The sequence below is a fragment of the Haliaeetus leucocephalus genome, unplaced genomic scaffold, assembly GCF_000737465.1.
Source record: "Haliaeetus leucocephalus isolate CR32 unplaced genomic scaffold, Haliaeetus_leucocephalus-4.0 Scaffold656, whole genome shotgun sequence".
NCBI classification, from domain to species: domain Eukaryota; kingdom Metazoa; phylum Chordata; class Aves; order Accipitriformes; family Accipitridae; genus Haliaeetus; species Haliaeetus leucocephalus.
The window spans coordinates 475640-495167 of record NW_010973092.1 but is presented as its reverse complement, the minus strand read 5'-3'; the positions used below and the strand labels follow the sequence as shown (position 1 = coordinate 495167).

Sequence of the window (19528 nt, the reverse complement as noted above, 5' to 3'; positions counted from 1 at the left end):
ACTATGTATCTGCAAATCCCACATGGTGAGCCACCCAGCACCAGACTCTGAATGGGGCTGAGGTAATTAAATGAAAACTATCATGGAGATGAACTTCCTGCATGCAAATGAAGCGTTTGGGTTGGTGAAGCCCCACTTGTCCCCTGGCGTGCAGCACTGCTCCAAAGTAGGAGCTGAACAGAATACACCCAGTGTGATGCTAGGAAGCTTAAAATTCAAGTAAAGCAGTAGAATAATAAAATGAGAGGGAAATGAGAAATGAAATAGTGCTGGAAAGGTTGATGAAGCGTCTATGCATGTAACCTTTAACTGATCAGTTCTCTCCAGCGTATATAGAAATAATTTTGAGGCTATAACTTTGAGAAAAATTTAAAACCATCATTGGACTGTGACATTTTTCATGGCCAGGCCTGACTCATCCCTTCCACTGTCAGCAAACACACCCACAGGGCAGAACGTCTCCCGCCGGCTCAGACCATGCAACACCACATGCTCCATGCCAGACCAGCTAACCGGGACAGCTTTGGAAATGGCAGGGAATCTCCCAGGCAGCAGGGGCCCACGCAGCTGCCCCCAGCCAGGCCCGCTTTGTGCCCACCAGCACAGGCGCCCATGCTGAGGACTGAGCACTCGCCACTCCTGCAGAAGGCTGGGCAGACCACGACCTCAAGTTTTCAACACAGAGTTTGTTAAAATTTCCTGGGGCAAAGTGTTTTGGAAGGGAAACATGATTGTTTCACCCGTCTATGCTTTCTGGACATTTTGGTGGTGTGAGAGAGTTTTTGGAGGGAGGTGTTAGCTATGAGATGGGCACCCATGGCACGCTCAAATGCGCCAGCCTGATCCAAGTTACACCCAGCTGCAGAGAGCTGCAGCCAGAGCAAAAGGATGCAGGAAATGCAATGTGTTTTTGGAGGGTGTTTTACAAGATGAAATCTGTTCCTGCTTATGTTAATAGTCGCTTTTCAGTTTGGAGTCTGCCAGAAGAGACCTGAGGTTAGGAGTGACACAGACGGATTAGGAAACAGCAGGAAGCTTCTCTTAAAAGGATAAAATGGGCATTTTGCATTCACTGGCACTTACCTCCTGCTCACGTTGAAATATTACAACACGGCCCCCCTTGTCCCCTGTTGCTAGTAATTCTCCAGTGTGGTTGAATTCTACTGTAGAGATGATGTCAGCTGGAAAGAAGAAGACAAAGACAATTTAAGTAACCGCAGACTGGCTTTCACAGGCATCTAGAAAGCACCATTCCCTGTACAGCTACATGCCTTGTCAGCGCTTCATCCCCTGTGAGACCTCCATAAATCTCCGTTTTTCTATTGTCTATGATAATAATGGCCACAGCATTTTGGAATTTTGCAGTCATGAACCAAGACCTGCTTGGCACCCCGGCCGCCTTGTCCTGGCCTGCACCCCAACAGCCGAATTCAGGGGTACTTCCATCTCCGCGCTGTGCCTGTGCTGACCACAGCCCAGGGAGTGCTGCTGGCAGCAGGCGTGCAGAGCTGGGCGGTGCAACACAGCACGGCACGGCACAGCATGCTCCCCTCGCACCCCAGGGAGCTGCCCCCACCACTTCGGGTGATGCGATTGATTCCAGGGACCTGGGGAGGGCTCTGTGCCACCCAGCACCCCAGCACCTCACCCCAGCACCTGCCAATGGCGCCTGTGCAAGGGGCAGGCTTTGCTCCTGCCCGGCTCTTCTGCTTCCTCGCTCCCCCTCCGACACTTCGGGAGGTGGTTTGCCTTCACCCTTGGAGGACAGAGAGCAGATGGATGAAGACACTTTTGTGTTCTCCACCCAAACACACCAGGCAGAGCAGCCTGGGTGACCACACCAACTCTGCCACTTTTCTCTGACCATTGCCGAATCTCCCATCATCTATCAAGGTAAATTAAAGTGAAGCCTTTGAGCCCTCTGTCACCCTAAAAGGCACCATGCTCACACTGCTCCCCTTCCCCACAAACCAAAGTGCCATCGCCAGGAGAGAAAACCCCTGAGCAGGACCGGTGCTTGGCTGCAGTAACGGGGAGAAGTGAGGAAACGCGCATGGACCTGTAACTTGTAAGCGCTTTAATCTGCAGTGTTTACCCTTGAGGCAAAGCAAGCAGGAGAGCTGCTAATGACTGGATTTATTGGGCCTATTTTTAGAAGAATGTCAGAGGTTAATTCCACGGCAATTACTGCCCAACTGGTGTTCACCTACTGCCTGGAGTGCAGCTCTCCATCAGCACGAAGTGGGGAAGGGGAAGAATGAACACAGCCTCAGAGACCCAGTGCTGGGTGCAAGATTGATTTTGCAATGAACAGCACTTAGCTATGATAACAACCAGCTCATTCCTGCCATGACGGCTGACAGCATTTGCATTTCTTTTCCCTCTCATTTCTGCAGTCCACCTGTACTAACAGGGTTGTAGAGCCCATGGCTGCAGCCTCTGCAGCTCTGGGAAGGGGCAGATCCCTGTGCCAGCTGCGGCTGCAAACACCGGCTGGACACTCAGGCCACCAGCACCACCCGGACTGGGGGCACTGGCACCCTCAGAGCCCCCTGAGCACCGCGATGATTTCTCTTGCTTATTAGCTCTGTCATCTGCCAGTGGAAAAAACATCTGAACCACATAACCTGAATTGTCCCTTCTCCTTCCAATGATTTCTGTCCATCTCGGACACCTACTAGAAAGTTACCCCAGCAAATTAGAAAAGACAAGGAAGAAAAGGCCATCAACCCAAATTCAGAGAGTGGCACAGACTTCTGCAGCTGCTGGGAACACTTCTAATGGTCTGTCTCCCAGGATGTCAGCCAAGATAGCACCCACCAAATGCACGCCCCATGCCGTGGCGTCTCCCAGACGAGGCATCTCAGAGCCCCTTCCACAGCCGCGGGCTCCCCCAGAACAACATACCTCCGCTGCAGGATGCTCCCTCAGCCGAGCGAGTGACTCCACGAGGGTCTGGGAGTCAGAACAGCCACCATCAGCCGGCAGCGCCCAGGCAGCCGCCTCGTCCCAGTGGTGTGGGACACTCATCACCAGCATACACCGCTGCTCACCAGCACACACCACTGCCCTCAGCCCGCCCACAGCAGCACCCCGACCTCAAGCACACCCACTCAGGCAGACGGCTGCCGAGCCTCAGTTCACACAGGCTTTGCCTCTCCTGCTGCCCATGTGGGTGGGTTGTGTCTTCTGAGACATGCCAGGGGGGGAACCAACCCTCCAGCACAGAGAAACCTGGGACACAAGAGCACCCCCAATTTATTCACACTGCCCACAGCTCTGTGTCTTCAAGGGGACTTCCCCGCTCACTCTCTGGATCTTCTCTGTCCCCGATGGTGTGGAAGGAGCCCACCACATCTGCTGAGTTGTGAAAACCCAGATGGCTGCAGGCAGGTGAGTGATGAACTCTGGGCTGCTCCTATTAATATTTGTGCATCTTCCCCATATTGTCCCACCTCTCCAGCACGAAGCACATTTGTAGTGACACATGAATGCATTCAGAAGTTCATCTTAATTCACTTAGAACACTTGGTTGCTGTGAACAGATTTAGGGAGATGATTTCACCACAGACGGAGATGGCGCTGCAGAAGCAAAACCCAAGAGGCTAAGGGTAACACCTCCGTCCTGCAGAGCAAGCAGAAAGGGGGATGTGTGCTGAGGGCCGGACTGGCTGGCACTGAGCTGGAAAACTCTCAAGGCGAAGCGCTTTATTCCTTTGCATGGGGCCCTTCTGCCTCAGACTGCCTCTGTGGGCAGCAGAGTCTGCCAGACAGGTTTTAACCATCTGCTACGAACATTAATAAAAAGGCTGAAAAGCGATGCACAGGGGCTGAGCTCTGCTCTTGCTTACACCAGTGAAGAGCAAGGCTAAGTGCAGCAGAGCTGGCTGCAGCATTGGGCACAGACAACTGTTAAGGATTTCAGTCTTTTGGGGTTAAAGTTACTGAATGGATCTTGAACTTCTTCAGATCACCTGTTCTTCCTCTCTTGGCTGGCTTTGAACTATTGGTTAAGTATCATTCCCGTTTAGCAGCTGGGAAGATGGGTCATGGAAGGTTTTCAGGGTTGTTTTTTCTCTGGTTTCCCTTAAGCAATGTAATCTACACATACTTCTTGGTTGCTTCTGCTGTTCTTGCACACTCTTTAAAACCTCTTGTAACAGATCACCTCTCTGCCAATAGGTTTACAATCCATTAATGCATCAGATAATGTGATGCACAGCCTCTGACCTCTAGATCACCATTTCACATCCGATACGGACTGGAGGCAACCAGGCACCATCCCTGGTGTGCCCAAGACTTCCCTGCACTGTGTGCAAGGTGCTGCTCTCCTCTGCACAGCTCCTGAACTAAGCCATAACATGAAGCTAGTAAGTTCCTTAGTTTTGGCAGAACGAAAAAGGAGATCAACAACCTGCTCCCACGGTACAGACACATTTTTGATGTTGCTGTTAAACAAGCATCTACTATGAAAAACAGATGTCTCTCATGCCCACCCAGTTCTTTAACCTTGCATTTGCTTGACTGATAGGCCAGAACAGCAAGGACCCATGAAGTCCCTTGCATGAGGGAAACCTTTGCAAAGATGCCACACCGAAGTTAGAACCTCAGAAATTTAATTAGCAAAACATCAGTGAACAAAACATCCACCTGATATAGTTCTATTTCCTACAATCACCATGTTCAAAGGGCAGGACAGGTATTTTTAAACACCTGATAAAGGTTGGCAAGGAACACCTAGACAGGGCAAATCCCACCCATGCTGCTGCGAACCTGCCAGACTTGCTACAGCATTTAAGCATCCTGCAGAATCAGAAACCAATTTGCAATTTCAAGGAAAGGACATTGGGTCTAACAAATAGAAGAAAAAACATATCCCTGAAAAGTTAAGCCAAAAGCCGTCTTCCATTCTCACAGGTAATTACATCCACAGCTGCAGACAGATACCACAGCCAAAATCCAACATGCTCAAGCACTGAGAAACTTTGTGTTTGGAACCAAATCTGGCCCAGCAGCTTGAGCTAAGCCCCAGTTCAAGCAGAGGTTTTCATTCCTGTAGCAGGTGACCTCCACTCCGGTGAGCATCACTGCGATGTCCTCAGCTGAGCCTGGCATCAGCAGAGGTGTCATGCGGAGAATGCGCCAGGGATGGACTTGGAACAGAAGCTGCAGCAGTAGCCAAGGAACTGCAGAGGCCATGGCCAGGCAGTGTTAACGTGCACCTCACACTAAGTGGTATTTTTTCCTTCTAAAATTACTGGGTTGAAAATGTATCTGTTTTGCACTATTTAATCTTCTCCATTGCCAGCTGCTGGTTTTAGGTCATTCACTTTTCAATGAATTAAAAATAACTTCCTGTGCTGCAGTGAGACATTTTTCAGACAGCGCCTGCTACCTAATGCATCACCTTGTCAGCAGAGCTATCATCTGAAACACCGGGGCTGGGCATCATGAGGATCCTCGTGCCACTCTGGCCCTGCCACCCATTTATTCTGTGCCTGTGGGGAAGGGGGATGCAGGTCCACAGGACCTCCCAGATTGACCGTTTGCTCGTGCCTGTCGTCAGGATTTCAGACAAGGATAACAACAGAGCCTGGCTAACAACACGCTTTCATATCTTAAAAAACCCTAACAATTAAAAAAACCTCTCTCATGAGTGGAAGTATTCAACCCAACCCAAAACCCACCACTGTCTACAGGAGCATCACCCCAGGCACCCATGGGCTGGGCTCTGGCTCTTCTCTGACATCTCTGGGTAGTAATAACAGTCTGGCATTGCACAGGAAAACATCCCCGAGGGGTAAAATGGAGGAGGCTTCAAGAGGTTACAATTCAGGAGCACATGGCAGCATCAGATCCTTTTCAAAGATGTCTCTCGACAAACTTGGGCCCCTCCAGCACAGGCTGGTCCGTCACGGGCTGCTGCCTGCTCATCCCCACCCGCTGCACTTGAGAGACATGAGAGGGTGATTATTAATTAAAATTCACATGTATTCGCATTGAAATGATCAATAATTTATGCCCATTTCTCCTAAGGTTCCTACAGCAGTTTTGTGACAACAGAAAGGAAAAAAGCTTCTCTTTTTTTTTGCTTTTTCATTTCCTTCATCACCTCCTACACGCTCAGTGCCCAGAATGCGGGAATTTAAAGAAAACAGTTTCCATGGAGACCCTCCCCTCCACCAGCACCCGCCCATCCTCCCTTCCCTCAGCACCAGTGCTCCTTCACGCTTTCATGCTAAAAATATCGAAGATGGGATTTGATTTCCGCCGTAGCATTACAGTTTTATCAGAAAAATAGGAAATTTATAATACACACACACACCCCTCCCCCTCTCCCAGTGTGGAGGGAAGGCATGCTCTCCACGAGGAACAGTAAAATGAACCCGTTATTAAAAAGAGAGAACACAAAATCAGGGGAGCTGCAGTCGGTGCTGAGACCTGCATCCCCAGAGCAGCCCGACCGGAGCGGGGAGCTGCCCGTGCTGCCGCCCCTCTCCTCCTGCCCACCAATGCAGGGGCCTGACCGGGTGCCCTGTACCTGCTCCCGGCGCATCCCAGGCACCTTGTCCCTGCTCCCGGCACATCCTGTCTGCCCCAGCATCATCATCAGCTCCAAGAAGAAGGGCCCTGATACCGCCTGTCCCAGCAGGGAGGCCACGGGGACGCTACGTGTGTCCCACCAAACGTACCAGGAGCATACATCCCCGATTCGCACAGGATGACACCCATGGTCCAGCCTGTGAGTTCGCGGCCGCAGCAGGACAGCCATTAGCCCGGTGGCAGGGGGATCCCTGGGCTCAAACCCACAGGGCAGAGGGGTGTCCCCCAGTCCTCCCGGGGGCTCTGCCCGCTGCTGTGTGCCCCCACGTCACGTCAGCCAGTGCGGCTGGCGCAGGGCAGCGGCTCACACCCAGCACAGTCCAGGACAGCCCATGCCTCCTCCTGACTGGCACAGTTTTCCAGGGCCTGCCTTGCACAGAAGTGCTGGATTTTTGCCCTTTCTTCCAAAGTTGACCAGTTTCCAGGAGGGCAGAACGATTTCACCTGGGGCGGGATGGTGCAGCCCACTGCACGTTGCCGGATCGCATTGCAGGACTGATCCAACAGTCTAAAACAGCTGTGAAGCACAGCAAGCCAGAAAGAGGTTCAAAGTAGGGAAAGCCAGGGAAAAATCTGTCTGCAGGTGAGAATACCCTTTCCAGCTGAGGTACACGTGTTACACAACGTTTAACATCCAGAGCTTAAAAACCCACAATTTTTATTAGCTTTTCAGAAATGTACTTGCACTGTGCTTATAATGACTACAGAATACATTGGGTGACGTGGCCGGGCAGGCTGGCAGGTACTGGCTGCGAGGTGCTGCCCGGCGTGGCAGCGTGGGCATTCCCATGTACTGTACTGCCTGTGGGACCCAGCTGCTGCCCAGACCAGCTCTGCTGTCGATGCTGGGAGGGATGTCGGCAGAGGCTCATTTCAAGGGCTTGCAGCACGCCACTGGCACTGGCCTCATGCTAACTGCCAGAAGGTGTGCCAGAGCACTGTCAGCTTAAAGCAGGGAACGCATGAGTCACCGCATGACAGCGTCTTCCCTGGTTGCCTCTGCTCCCATGCCTTCTGCACCCACGAGAGTCACGCAGCCTTTCTGAGCACTATCTCCTTTCCATTTCTGCAAAGCTTAGCTCTCTGCAAGCCCCAGAGAAAACCCTTTAGAGGCAGGAAGAGCGTTACTGTAAGCAGCATTATGATAAATTGGGTACAGTGAGAAGATCACAAACAGCAAACTTTGTGTCTGAGGTCCACAAATGAGTCACTCATACAGCTGCAAAATTAGCAATTTCCAACCCAACAAGACACAGAGCTGACATCTCCACATCACTATGCAAGGTTTCACCCTAAAGCTCGTCTGTTCCTATAAAAGTCTCATACAGCCTGCTCGTTTGCCCGAGGCACTGGTATTGGAGAGCCAGTGTGTTCTCCAAGTCCTGCTGCTCGATCACCATTGCTCAGCCCCTCATGCATAAAACGACCCTAGATTTTCACTCCCCCAAAACAAGTGACAAGTAGGTGTTCTTGCTGCTACTTTGTAGGGCAGCCACCAAGCTGGTGGAGCCCTGCTGAATTCAAGAGGATGCGTCTATTTACAGTCTCGCAATATCTAAGAGAAGTGCATCACGTAGCAATAATCAGCAGAGAAAAGGTAGAAAGTAAATCTGTGAAATTTTCAATTATTTTTAGGATTATTCTTGTTCCTGCCAAAATGTTGACAAAAATCCAACAAAAGCCTCAAATTTTGTCCAGCTTCAGTTCCAAGGAACTAGCCCCTGCCTCCCTGCTCCTTGGAAGGGGTCACAGCCATGGTCCATCCCACAGGGACACTTAGGGGCAACCCAGAAGGGATTTGCCTCTACACCAGCCCTGGCAATCTGGTTCCTTCCAGCCATGCAGAGCTTTGCTCTCATTTCTTTCTCTTTACTTTTTTATGTACCTACTGAAAAGGTGATACCAGTTCTTTCCCAGAACAGAAACATCAGCTTTTCTTGGGCAAGCCCTATCCCAGAGTGACAGGGAGACTCTCCTCAGCCCCGACACCTGGGACAGAGCAGAGGGGATGCTTCAGCCCTCGCAGCTCTGCTCTGCACCTCAGACCTGATGGTCCCCAAGACCTGCACTTTTTCTGCAGTTGAGGGCAATCCGCAAACGCTGGGAGTCCAGGAAGGAGGACCAAGAATGACCGGCCTCTTGTCACTTATTCCTGTATCTCCTTCCCCTCTGGCTGCTTTCTCAGTGGGACAGGTCTCTTTTGGGGTGGGTAGGGTGGGCAGGCCCACGGTCCCATACCCACACACAGGTCCAGGAGCTGTGCAGATGACACCATCAGGCCAGTTCCTTCCTTAATTCCTCAAGGGTGGAGCTCTGCCTTTCTCAGGCAGCTCCGGACCTCTTAACTACACCAGACTGTCCCCAGCTCGCTGGCATGCTCCTGCCTGCTCAGCCCTGCCAGCCGGGGCCTGGCGCCGTGGGCCCCGGGAAGGCTGCGGAGGGGACTCGTGACCACAGCTTGGCTCCAGATGCCCCATTCTTTTTATTATTTGTATAAATCACTTGGCGGATGGCACCGCACACAAAGCCTCCAACTCTGCAGATGATAATAAATTGGGAAGCACCATAAATAACGGCAAACCAGGCTGCCAAATGAAGAAGGATTTAGATATTCAAATCCCAGGCTATGAGTTGTCAAATCCAGTTTAATGCTGATAAGTGTGGGATAATAACTCACTGCAAACACGTCTCTCCTCCCCCTCACGTCAGTCCCTCAAACAGAGCGAGGGCAGAGGGGGATTTGCTGAGCGGACAGGGACGCTGGCCCCGACCAGGAACATATCTGAGCTGTGGTTATCCCCCTGCCCAGACTGCTGCTCAGCTGCGATGGAGAAAGCAAATGGGACGCCGATGGATTCTGTTAACTGGAGAACAAAATCTACATCTGAAACCATTCAGGTGCATGAAGAAAGCACGAGGAGATCATGAAAAATTAAAGGGCTTAGGGAGGGAAATGAAGGACACAGCCACGTCTGGTAATGGGAGAGCCAGATCACAAACCCACCCATGGATCCTCTGCAGGGGTCTCGGTACAGGTCTCTGCATCCCAGCACTCCGTGGCAGGAGGTGGACCTCAAGCTCAGAGAGGGGTTTCAAGGAGGATGCAAACTTTTGAGTTTCCACTGAATAATGCAGCACAGTCCTCAGCCACAGCCTCCCGAGGAGGACTCCTGGCTCTGAACCTCAGTGACAGCCTGTGGGTCTTATCTTGCTCAGGAAATTGAGACTCTTAGCATTTCACTGTTTAAAAGAGAACCCTTTGGTTTCCCTTTCTGTCTGCCTCTCCAAAAAAAAAAAAAAGAGAGCGAGCGGGTTTTTTTTTAATAACTCTGAAATGCACATGCTGTCAGCAATGAGGAATTCACGCTGCTTGTCAGAGCTTTAAATGCAGACTTGTGGAGTTTTGACGGAGAGTTGTGAAAATACCAATGTGCAGGCTTGAACACTGCAAGATGTTTTAAAAGGAGCCATAACCTGCTCTCACTTTTCTAAGTTCAGATTTACAAAAGAAAAAACCCAAACCAACCAAACCCCAGTCCCAAATGCAGACAGGCCAACCGTGCCTTTCTGCTGTGGGTGCTGACCGGCCATCAAATGGAGAATGCTTCTGGTGCCAGTCCCTCCTGATCTGCACACAACAGGGACCTCTGCATCGGGAAGGCAGCCGAGGAGTTGTCCTGGCCACTTCAGGGACTTGGACGCTTTACAGGTTCACCTCCTGGCTAGATAGCCAGGGGACCTTGGAAACACTTGCCATGAAATGAAGCACCCCAGCAGCTCCAAGAGCAGCACTGGCAGTGCCGGCTGCAGGAGGAGCGGGACCCAGTCCTGTGCCCCCCCAGCACAGCCAGCAGCCCATGGCAGAGCCAGACCTCTCAGTTTCCACCCCAACAGGCAGAGCAAAAAGCTCATCCAAAGACATGAATGCAGCTTTCTTCCCTGCCTGTGAAAAAGTGTTAGCGAGGAACCAAAATGAGGAGGACTTCAGGGTCCCTCAGCTACAGAAAAGACAGGCTAAAGAGCAAAGCCTGGGCAAAGCTATGGAGCTGGAAGGGGACATGGAAGCACCATCCAAGTCCCGACAGAACAGGGCAAAGTGTGATTTGCAGGGTGACACGAGGCTGAGCCAGGGCCATCAATCCTCCCCCAAACTGTGTGGTCCACGGCGGCGGGGGGAGTGGGGCGGGAAGGGAAGAGGACAGCAGAGGTTAAACTGGGATCTAATGGCATGCAAAATCACATGTGATTGATCTGCATTGATTTTTCCCTGCTGAGGTGAATGATAGCCTGGCAAACAGAAATCAATTCCACTGCATTAAGCCCAGTAAGGATCTGGTATCATCAGCAAAACGGCCTGAAACACCATCACTTGCCGACACCGCGAAGCGCAGCGCAGCGCAGCATGGCACCTGCGCCTGCCCGACCCCTCCATTCCAGCTGGGCCAGGGCTGCGGCGAAGGAGGGAGGACAGGCTTTGCAGAAAACCACCATGCCGGAACACCTCCAAGCCCTGGGGAAAGCCCAGGCCCGTTCCTCTGCCCCATTGCAAGTCCTGTTTCCTAAAGGGATCGGCCTGGAGTCACAGCTCGGAGTCGGACCTCCCAGCAGCTTTGGGGAGGGCTGGACGTGCTGCTGAGCTCTGCCGTCTGGGAACGGCTTCTCGTCGCGATGATGTGATGCTGCAGAGCTAGCAGCAGCTGCTACTCTTCCCCAGAATGGAATAACTCTCCTAGATTTAAGTGCTAAAAATACTGGCACATTCAAAATTTCTTTGCCCTTGTTACAGCAAAGAATAATTTAGTGCTACCAACCTCGACGAAAGAAAATTCCATCTGGTAGCTCCCCCAGTGCATCTCTGCAGCATCCCCCACTGCAGCACCTGTTTCAGAGTGCCTACATGAAAGAATGTGAATTTACATCTCTCCCATCATCCTCGCAAGGTTTAATTCACTGTTACTGCTGGAAATGAGAGTTCAGGAGGAAATAATGTCATGGAAGTGTTTAGCATGAAGGCGCATGGAGAACAGCGGCTCTTGTGGTCCCAGATGCCTGGGTGCACGGGGCAGCGCTCTGTCCCCGTCACATGGCAGCTGCGATTGAACACTCCTCCAAAGCTGAATGCCATCAGCAGAAACCATGCAGCTTTGAAATGGGATGGGTTGGTTCATTAACAGAAGCAGAGTAATAAAGTAGAAAAGAAAGCCAACAAGAGCTTTCAGACAGAACCAAAACTTAGTACGGCACTTGACAGAGACACTTCTGTTTCACCCCAACATGTCTTGATTTTAGAGGGTCCCGTTGCAGCTGATTATAACAGACTTGTGTGGTAAACCAAAGGGTAGGAGCCTCCATCTCAAGGGACCTCTCCCAGCACGGAGCAGAAATGTGTTCGCTTTCATCCTCCCTACCGAATGTGGGACCCAGGAGATGTAAGGCTCTGGCCCCTCCTGCCCGGCCACACAGTGTGGCCATTACCCTGCTGTGGTGGTGCATTCCCCCCTCCCGCCCCAACCTCCTGGGCTGCTCTATGATCTCAGAATTCCCATTAGGCCTTGGCCTTTGTGTAATGAGTTGGGCAGTTAAGCATCCCTTGACCATACCAGGAACGTCTGCATGGCTAAGGTGGGAAGCGGCACTGACTGTACCAAGAATTCCTGTTGCCTGGCTGAGGTGGGGAACAAGAGCGGGAATAATTAGTCATCCCCTGACAGCCTTGGAACATCCCTTACCTGGATCGTAGCTTGAGTGAAATGGTACCACTGTTACTAGAATTCCAGTAATTGGCTGATGACTAAAGCCAATCATCTCATGAACCTATGAACAGTGGTACCAAGTGAGACCCTTTGAGCTCTCCTGGGCCGCAGCGAGCTGCGACCAGCATCTCCCTCTGAACGGGTTGCCTCTCAGAGCTCGCAAACTCTTCAGTTTGTGAAAATCAGAGGACCGTTGCTGAAAGCCAATGACAGGAACTGGGCTGATACCCTTCACTCCTCAAGGCCCAACCCTTCGACCATTGAGAAATGCCAAGACATTTGACATTAGTATTTCACTGAACTCGAGGGAAATTTTTAACAGGTATACGTTTGTTTATATATATATATATATGCATCTTAGTGTTTGTGCGCAGGTGTGTGTGAATTGACCCAGTTATCCAATAGCAAGTATAATACAAATATTGCCCTTTCAAATCTATAACTAAGTCACTGTTGTGATTGTAGTAAATTCTATTGAATCACTTTGTAAATGTTACAATGATCAAATTCTGCTAAATCTTGTGATTCACCTCAAACTGTGAATGAACCTCAGACTGCTGCTGCACACATAATCCCTTTAGACATAAATGGTTGCCCACGTCTGGGACTAGGAGTGGATCTCAGCCGCACCTAGGTTCCATCAGGAGTTTAGAAAGCAAGGGGGTCTTCTCTGAACCTCGTGACTCAACAGGAGGGTCTCCCCTACCTTTCTACATCTCCAATCTCCATGCAAATCATGAAAAAAATCAATTCTAATTTGATTTTCCTTTGTATGTTTCTCCATCACCCTTTTGCATCTTCAGTCTCTGGATAAATCAATCTAGTTTGATTCTCACTTGATTTTTCTTTGTACACTTCATCCATGTCTTAAGTAATAGAGTGAACCTTGCCATTGTGAAGTTGCACTTTCATAAATTCCTGTTAAATCACTTTTGCTAATACCTTTGACAGTGATTCTTTAAGCAGGCCAAACCACTCATTTGCGACACTTGCATCCGGGAGTGACAAACTGCACCTTCTGCCTTGCGGTTTCAGATGACTCCCCAGGAAGCACAGGGAGAGGGGGAAAGAGCTATGACTGGAAGGTGAAGGTACGTCCTGGAGCTCAGCTGTCCCCTGCCCTCCCAGCCCTGCAGGGACGAGCAAGCAGCACAGCAGAGAGGGAAGAGAGGAGGTGAAACAGAGAGGTACAGGGGGATCGGTCTACGTGACAGGCTGGGCCAAACCTCCTACCCCTACCAGGATACCCATGTGCCACATGGTGGGAAAGATCTCTTGTGCTTCGGGCAGGAACACCCAGATCCTGACCTGCCCAGGGAAAACTCATACTGCGGGGAAGGATGTGGCCCTCCAGCTGCCAAGGAGCTGCTCACAGCTTTGGTGCTGCACCGGAGCAGACTGCAGACATCGTGCTGCAGCAGCCATGGGCCATGTCCCACGGGGTATGCAGTAGTCGCTGCTCTCAGGGCAGAAGAGCTTGCTTCAGAAAATGGTGGCGGTTTTAGATGGTAGCTCTGGGGAAGAAATAGAAAAGGCAGAGGCCAAGGGCTGAAAGCAGCAAGGCGAAGGCTGGCATACACAGTGAAACCCCCTGCGCTGGGCTCTTGCGACCCCCTTCTCCCAACCAGACACGAGTCCCTTCATTAACCAGACAGGCTTGCTGCAAGCTGAAGAGGAGGTTAACGGAGCAGAGGGCAAAGCTACAGGGCTGGTTTCCAATTAGGCTGCCCTGGCTCCCCTGGCCCCAGCAGTGCCTGCGGAGGGGCAGCCCAGCCAGCCCCAAAATGCTTGCGTGTGCACTGTGAACTCTTGCTGGTTGTGGATTTGCACGTGCAACACAAAACTCCTCTTTCAGTATTAGGATGTGCAACTCGTTAGCTCTTGGATTAATTACAATTTTTAATTGGTCAGGCTATGAAAACCTTATAGAGCTGTTATACATTACACCTGTGATGGCTGAACAGCATGTTAATCAAGACAATTAGCGTGGGACCCAGAGAATCTCTCTACCAGCGCAAATAATCCTTCTCACTTTGAGAGGAAAATTAACAGCTGCTTTACGGTGTCCCAGAGCACCTCGCTTTGCAGGAGACCTGGATCAGCCCTCCACCAGGCAAGTGGGTGCTCCCTGGCCAGGATGGCACAGCCTCTGCTGCGGGGACCAGCTCTCGCGCCCATGAAGACCCCCGGCCTCCAGCTGAACAGCAGGACAGGCTGTGCCCCATGAGAGTGCCCGCGGCCACTCCTGGCACCTGGAAACAGCGAAAGCCGTTTCTGGGGCCTGTCCGCTTGGCACCAGGCTTGAACACCATCATCCTCTGAGATACAAACTTAAATACACACATAAGTAGGGGAGAAGGCTGCGCTACCCACTCACGGAAGACAAACGTGCACACAGCTCTACGCGTGATGGAAAAGATTTAAAGATGCTGCCTTAATAATCCTGATTGTGGCAGGACAGACACACTGTAAGTATGCGTAAAATAATGACAAAACATGCTCCACATCATTTCCTGTATTAGTTTTCTTCTCTTTTTACTGTTCCTTTCTACATTATTCCTCCTGCATTCACACACACACACAGAAGTACAGCCTTCCATTAGATGCTGATGTTTCTACTGTTAAAGGGGATCAGAGGACCAGCACTTGGGAAGCGATCTGATCCGAGAGCAGTTTGTCCGCACCCAATGCCACTCCCCAGTGCCAGCCCCTGCCTGCAGACCATGCCTCTCCCCCCCAGCCCCTCTGCTCATGGCTGGACGCTGCGCTAGCTGCCTCTGCTGTGCTGATGAGCAGGCTCATGCTGCCAGAAGCATCCCCAGACAACTCATCCGACTGTACTCTGCGCCTTGGCTCGCTGCAGAATTTACGTTGTCATCCTTTTGCCAAGAGACTTAGAGGCACACTAGACAGAAAACCTCCTCAATATGGCTGCTCTGGGCTTAGGAACAGTAATGGAAGATCCAAGTACACCTGCAAAAATATACTCTTAAAATAAATTAGACTTTGTAAAAAGCACCTGAGCATCGATCAAGTCCTCCACTTCACCCTTTCCACACTAACACCTTTAAAAACTCTAAGGCTTTCTACAAACCTCGGGCTCTCTACCGGGTCTGCCACAAGACTATCTGGGCACTTCTCATTCCTGGGCATATAGGAATAAGCAACCCAGAAAGTGGTTTGGTTTCCAAATACCTTCCAAAAACCTGTAGTTTCCAGTGACATCACTAGTTGCTGAAACCTGAACAGCTTACATAGGAAACACAAATTCATAGATATTAACAATACCTAGCTCTTTGTATTTAAAAGATCTTTATCAGCAGCAGCAATACAGACTGCTTTTCTAGCAAGATCAACATCGTGCTGACCACTACAGCAACCGGTTCTGACCATCAATACATACATGTATTCTCAAGATGTTGCCTTGCAAACCCAGGAAACCCTAATACATGTATACCACTGTTAAATTATTACAGCAAAAGGGGCGGTGTACAGACACCAGGATGGATGTTTTGCCAAAGCGCTCAGTGTGCCATGCATTCTGTCTTTCTGGTCATCTTGCTGAAGCCATCTGTTAGCTTATCAGCAAAACCTATTGATTTTTTAAAAATTTTAATTAGAAGTATCCAAATGTCAGCTAAGCAAGTAAAATTTGGAAGCAGCAAAGCTTTCCTCTCATGTATAGCAGCTGTTTTCAGCTTATGACCAAAATTTGTTATCATCTTGCACTGATGTCATTCTCTGTCTCATTATTCCAGTTTAGTGCCCCTGGAACAAGCACCTAGGCTGAACGCAGGCGGCACAACATGCAGTGACTACAGAGATTTCCTCCTGCAAGTGGAGTTTCTAACAGGACATTGACACTGGAGCGTTCAATAATGAGCACCACTGATAGAGGCTTATTCCCTGAAGGATCATAAAGTACTCTACAAACATGGAGACTCATAGTAACAATTTTACCAGTGGGCAAACTTGGGCACGGGATGACTAAATGAGCTGCCTGAATCCCCTAAGCCATAAGTGCTGTCTGGGCTACTCGGCTCAGAGTTTTTCTGTTTTGTCCCCCTTCCCAGTTTTCTGACACCTGAGTAAAGTCAAGAGCCTGCAGCCAGGAGTGGGGCAGCTCCCATAAGGTTTCTCACGGGGTCCTCCCTTGCCAGCCAAGGACTCTGCCTGCCTGCAGCTCCCCTCAAAGTCTGCCAGAACTGGGTTCCCCTGGCCATAAGGTCCAAAGACCTTCTGGCCAGTCAGCTCTTCTAGTGCTTCCAGCTCTACAGACATTTCTGTAATACTGTCACAGGCACCAGCCAGTGCAGTGCAGGACACGGCGCAGCCCTCGAGTGCTCACACAGGCATGTTTCAGATCTCAGCACCCCAGGTTAGGCACTTACAGGATGGACATCACAACTGTTCACTTTCTCTCCAGCTCTGAGGTGAGATGCTTCACTTTCACCTCCTCTGAAGCTCCTGGGATCAGACATCTCCTCACCAAAATACCACTGCTGGCCACACACGCACGCTTGCTTTTCAGCAGCACTTCAGCTATGAACTGGAGATTGCAGCCCTCATGGCCCACGTCAAGTACAGCCCCAGGATACTCCCTCTCTAAAGCTGAAAAGCCATAATGAGGGCGACACAGCTTAGAATATGCTTTAGAAAGCTAATAGAGCAAACAACAAAATGGGAAAAGGATAGTCTATTGTGTAAATAGAATGGACCCATCACAGAGTTTTCATAAAGACACCGGAAAACAAGAGCACCTCCTGGGGCAGCCTGTGTGTGGGGGCAGCCAGGGAGGCAGCACAGAGGGAGAAACACCAGTGGATCAGTGGTGAGCTGTGGGTGGGCCTGGTGCACACTGGGGAATGGGAGGAGGCAAACAGGGAATGCAGCCGACGGGAGATAAGCACCTTCCGCATGGAGCGGCTGAGCCTTCTCAGCCATAATCTACCTTTAAAAAAAGCATACATGGAAGCCACAGCCCTCAGAGAGTGCCGATACTTGAAAGAATGTGCTTAATATCCTAATTCTATATTTAGGGGAAAGCAAACACACTAAAGCTATGTACAGACAGTCCCTGGCATTTGTTGCATAGATTTGAATTTAATCAGCTAAAGATGGCTTAATCCAACATCTGGGGCTATATCAACCAGGAAGGCATCACAAAAGGATTTCTTTCATGTTGGGCTCAAGCAGCTGCAGCCCAGCGGTGCCGGGCAATGCTACCCTGTACCTACTCCGTTGGAGCCACCCCATGTCCAAGCAAACAGGGCATTTCAATTTGACACCGGCCACCACAGTGCTCGGCCAAGAGCATTTCTCCTGCGTCTGTCCCAGTCAAGTCCCATCGCCTGTAGGTCCTCGCGCTCGTCCTCCAGCCCATGCCCCCCTCCCCAGGAGGCGGCGTGGCCTGTCAGCACCCACCGCTGCCCTCCCCACTGCCTTCGGGGACGGACTGGTGCCACTCAGGGTCCTCCCTCCGGGACGTGACCTGTGCCCGCAGGCGTGCAAAGGCACTGCACCCATGGCAGGCAGCCGCCATCGGGCTGCTCGGGCTCTGCCACCGTGCAGGGCTCAACGATGATGCCCACTACAGCTCCACCGCTCCGCACCCAGGGGCACAAACCCCTCACAAAGCAGTGCAAAAACTCACGCTAACCCAGGAAAAGCCTGACAGAGCACCTGCATGGGGCCAGTCCACAACACACATTTAATCTGCTCAGTTTAAAACTGATCATAAACTAGATTCTTCTGCCTGCTTTAACATTTCTTCCAACGGAAGCTGGATGTCCATGCCATCACTTTCAATCTGCCCCTGCAAGAGCCTGTCTCAAGACATTTTCCATGCGGTATTTTAATTAAACTTTCTTTCTTTCAATTTAGTGTTAGGTTCATTAAGTGATGTTCTGAGCCACTGAAATGAATTGCTTAAAAGTAATTTGTGCAGCAGCTGAAGGAGATTATAAATGAGTCCATCTTTTGAACTTTGCAGTTTTTGCTGGTGTCAGTTTGCAGTGTATGTATGCACATTTCTGTACATAGTAGCATTCAGCATCATTTGATGTAATGGTTCAGAAAATGTAACAGGCATCAGCCTCTGCAAAGTCCTGCCCAATTTCAACGTGAAGCAGGCAGCAGCTGACGGAATGAGGAACCTGCCTTCGTGGTGCTCACCGGCACAGCACCACATGGCAAAACCTGAAGCCGTGCTGCAGAAAGCACTCTAGTGTTGCATGTGCTGCCTTCACCCTGGAGATGGCCTATGATCTGTCTGAGTAAGAAAGCATTCTGTCTCTTGCTGGTAAGTAACAGAGAGTAAAAAATACATGGTTTACAAATTGCAAGTGTAAATAACAAATATTTCTTTTTGAAAGCAATCAGGAATTTCGAATACACACCTGGCTGTACTGCTCTTCTCCCGACTCAGATAAAGAACTAATACACTGCTGGAATTACCTCCTCCTGTCTGCCCAAAAAAGAAATAACCTTGCTTACTTCCCTGGGTGATAAATCACTACTCAATCTGTATCTGAAATGGAGAGGTTATGGTCATGCTATTTTTAGGATCTGCTAGGTTGTGATAACAAGAATTCATCTTTAACATGGGAGAACTAATATCTTTAAGCTTAAAGATGTCCACATCTAGCTATGCTGCTAATCATCACCATCATCTGTAAGAAATATATATAGCGCAACACTGAAGGACCCTTCAACAATATGAGGCAACAGGTACCTGCTGATCACTCTCCAGCAAAGCCTTTTCATTACCACAAACCAGTCTGTTAATTTTTACTGTGAGTTAAGCACGCAAACGCCCAGGATTTCAGTGAGCTAAAAGAGTAAAGATCCTCTGGAGCAGTTTGGAGAGCTCAGAAAGTTCCTCTGCTTTTCTGCTGATGTGCATCACGAGAACTTATCTCAGGGTTATGGCCAGGGTAGGTGCTGTGTGAGTGGTATCACCCCTGCATGGGGACCTGAACTCCCACCACCCTTGGTGGCTGAGCTGCTACCCCACGAGACTGTCCCCAAAGCACCCAACTGACCCATTGGCTCGATGTACATTTGAGGACGTCCCAATACAAACACGCTCGTGTCCATTCTCCAGCTGACCAGTTCAGACCAACTCCTCCACGCAGAGTAAACAGGCTGCAAGGCATCTCACCACGCCAGCA

General features: G+C 50.4%; 1 protein-coding gene across 2 annotated transcripts in view; it reads right to left on the bottom strand.

Moving 5' to 3' along the window:
* PPP2R2B (protein phosphatase 2, regulatory subunit B, beta) overlaps positions 1 to 19528 on the bottom strand; it is a 113052-nt gene that overhangs the window by 26254 nt on the left and 67270 nt on the right. For both annotated transcript variants that reach the window (XM_010578768.1, XM_010578769.1), the window contains one exon: positions 1084 to 1181. In XM_010578768.1, coding sequence (XP_010577070.1) covers positions 1084 to 1181 — 98 coding nt within the window. The remainder of the gene's footprint in view (positions 1 to 1083; positions 1182 to 19528) is intronic.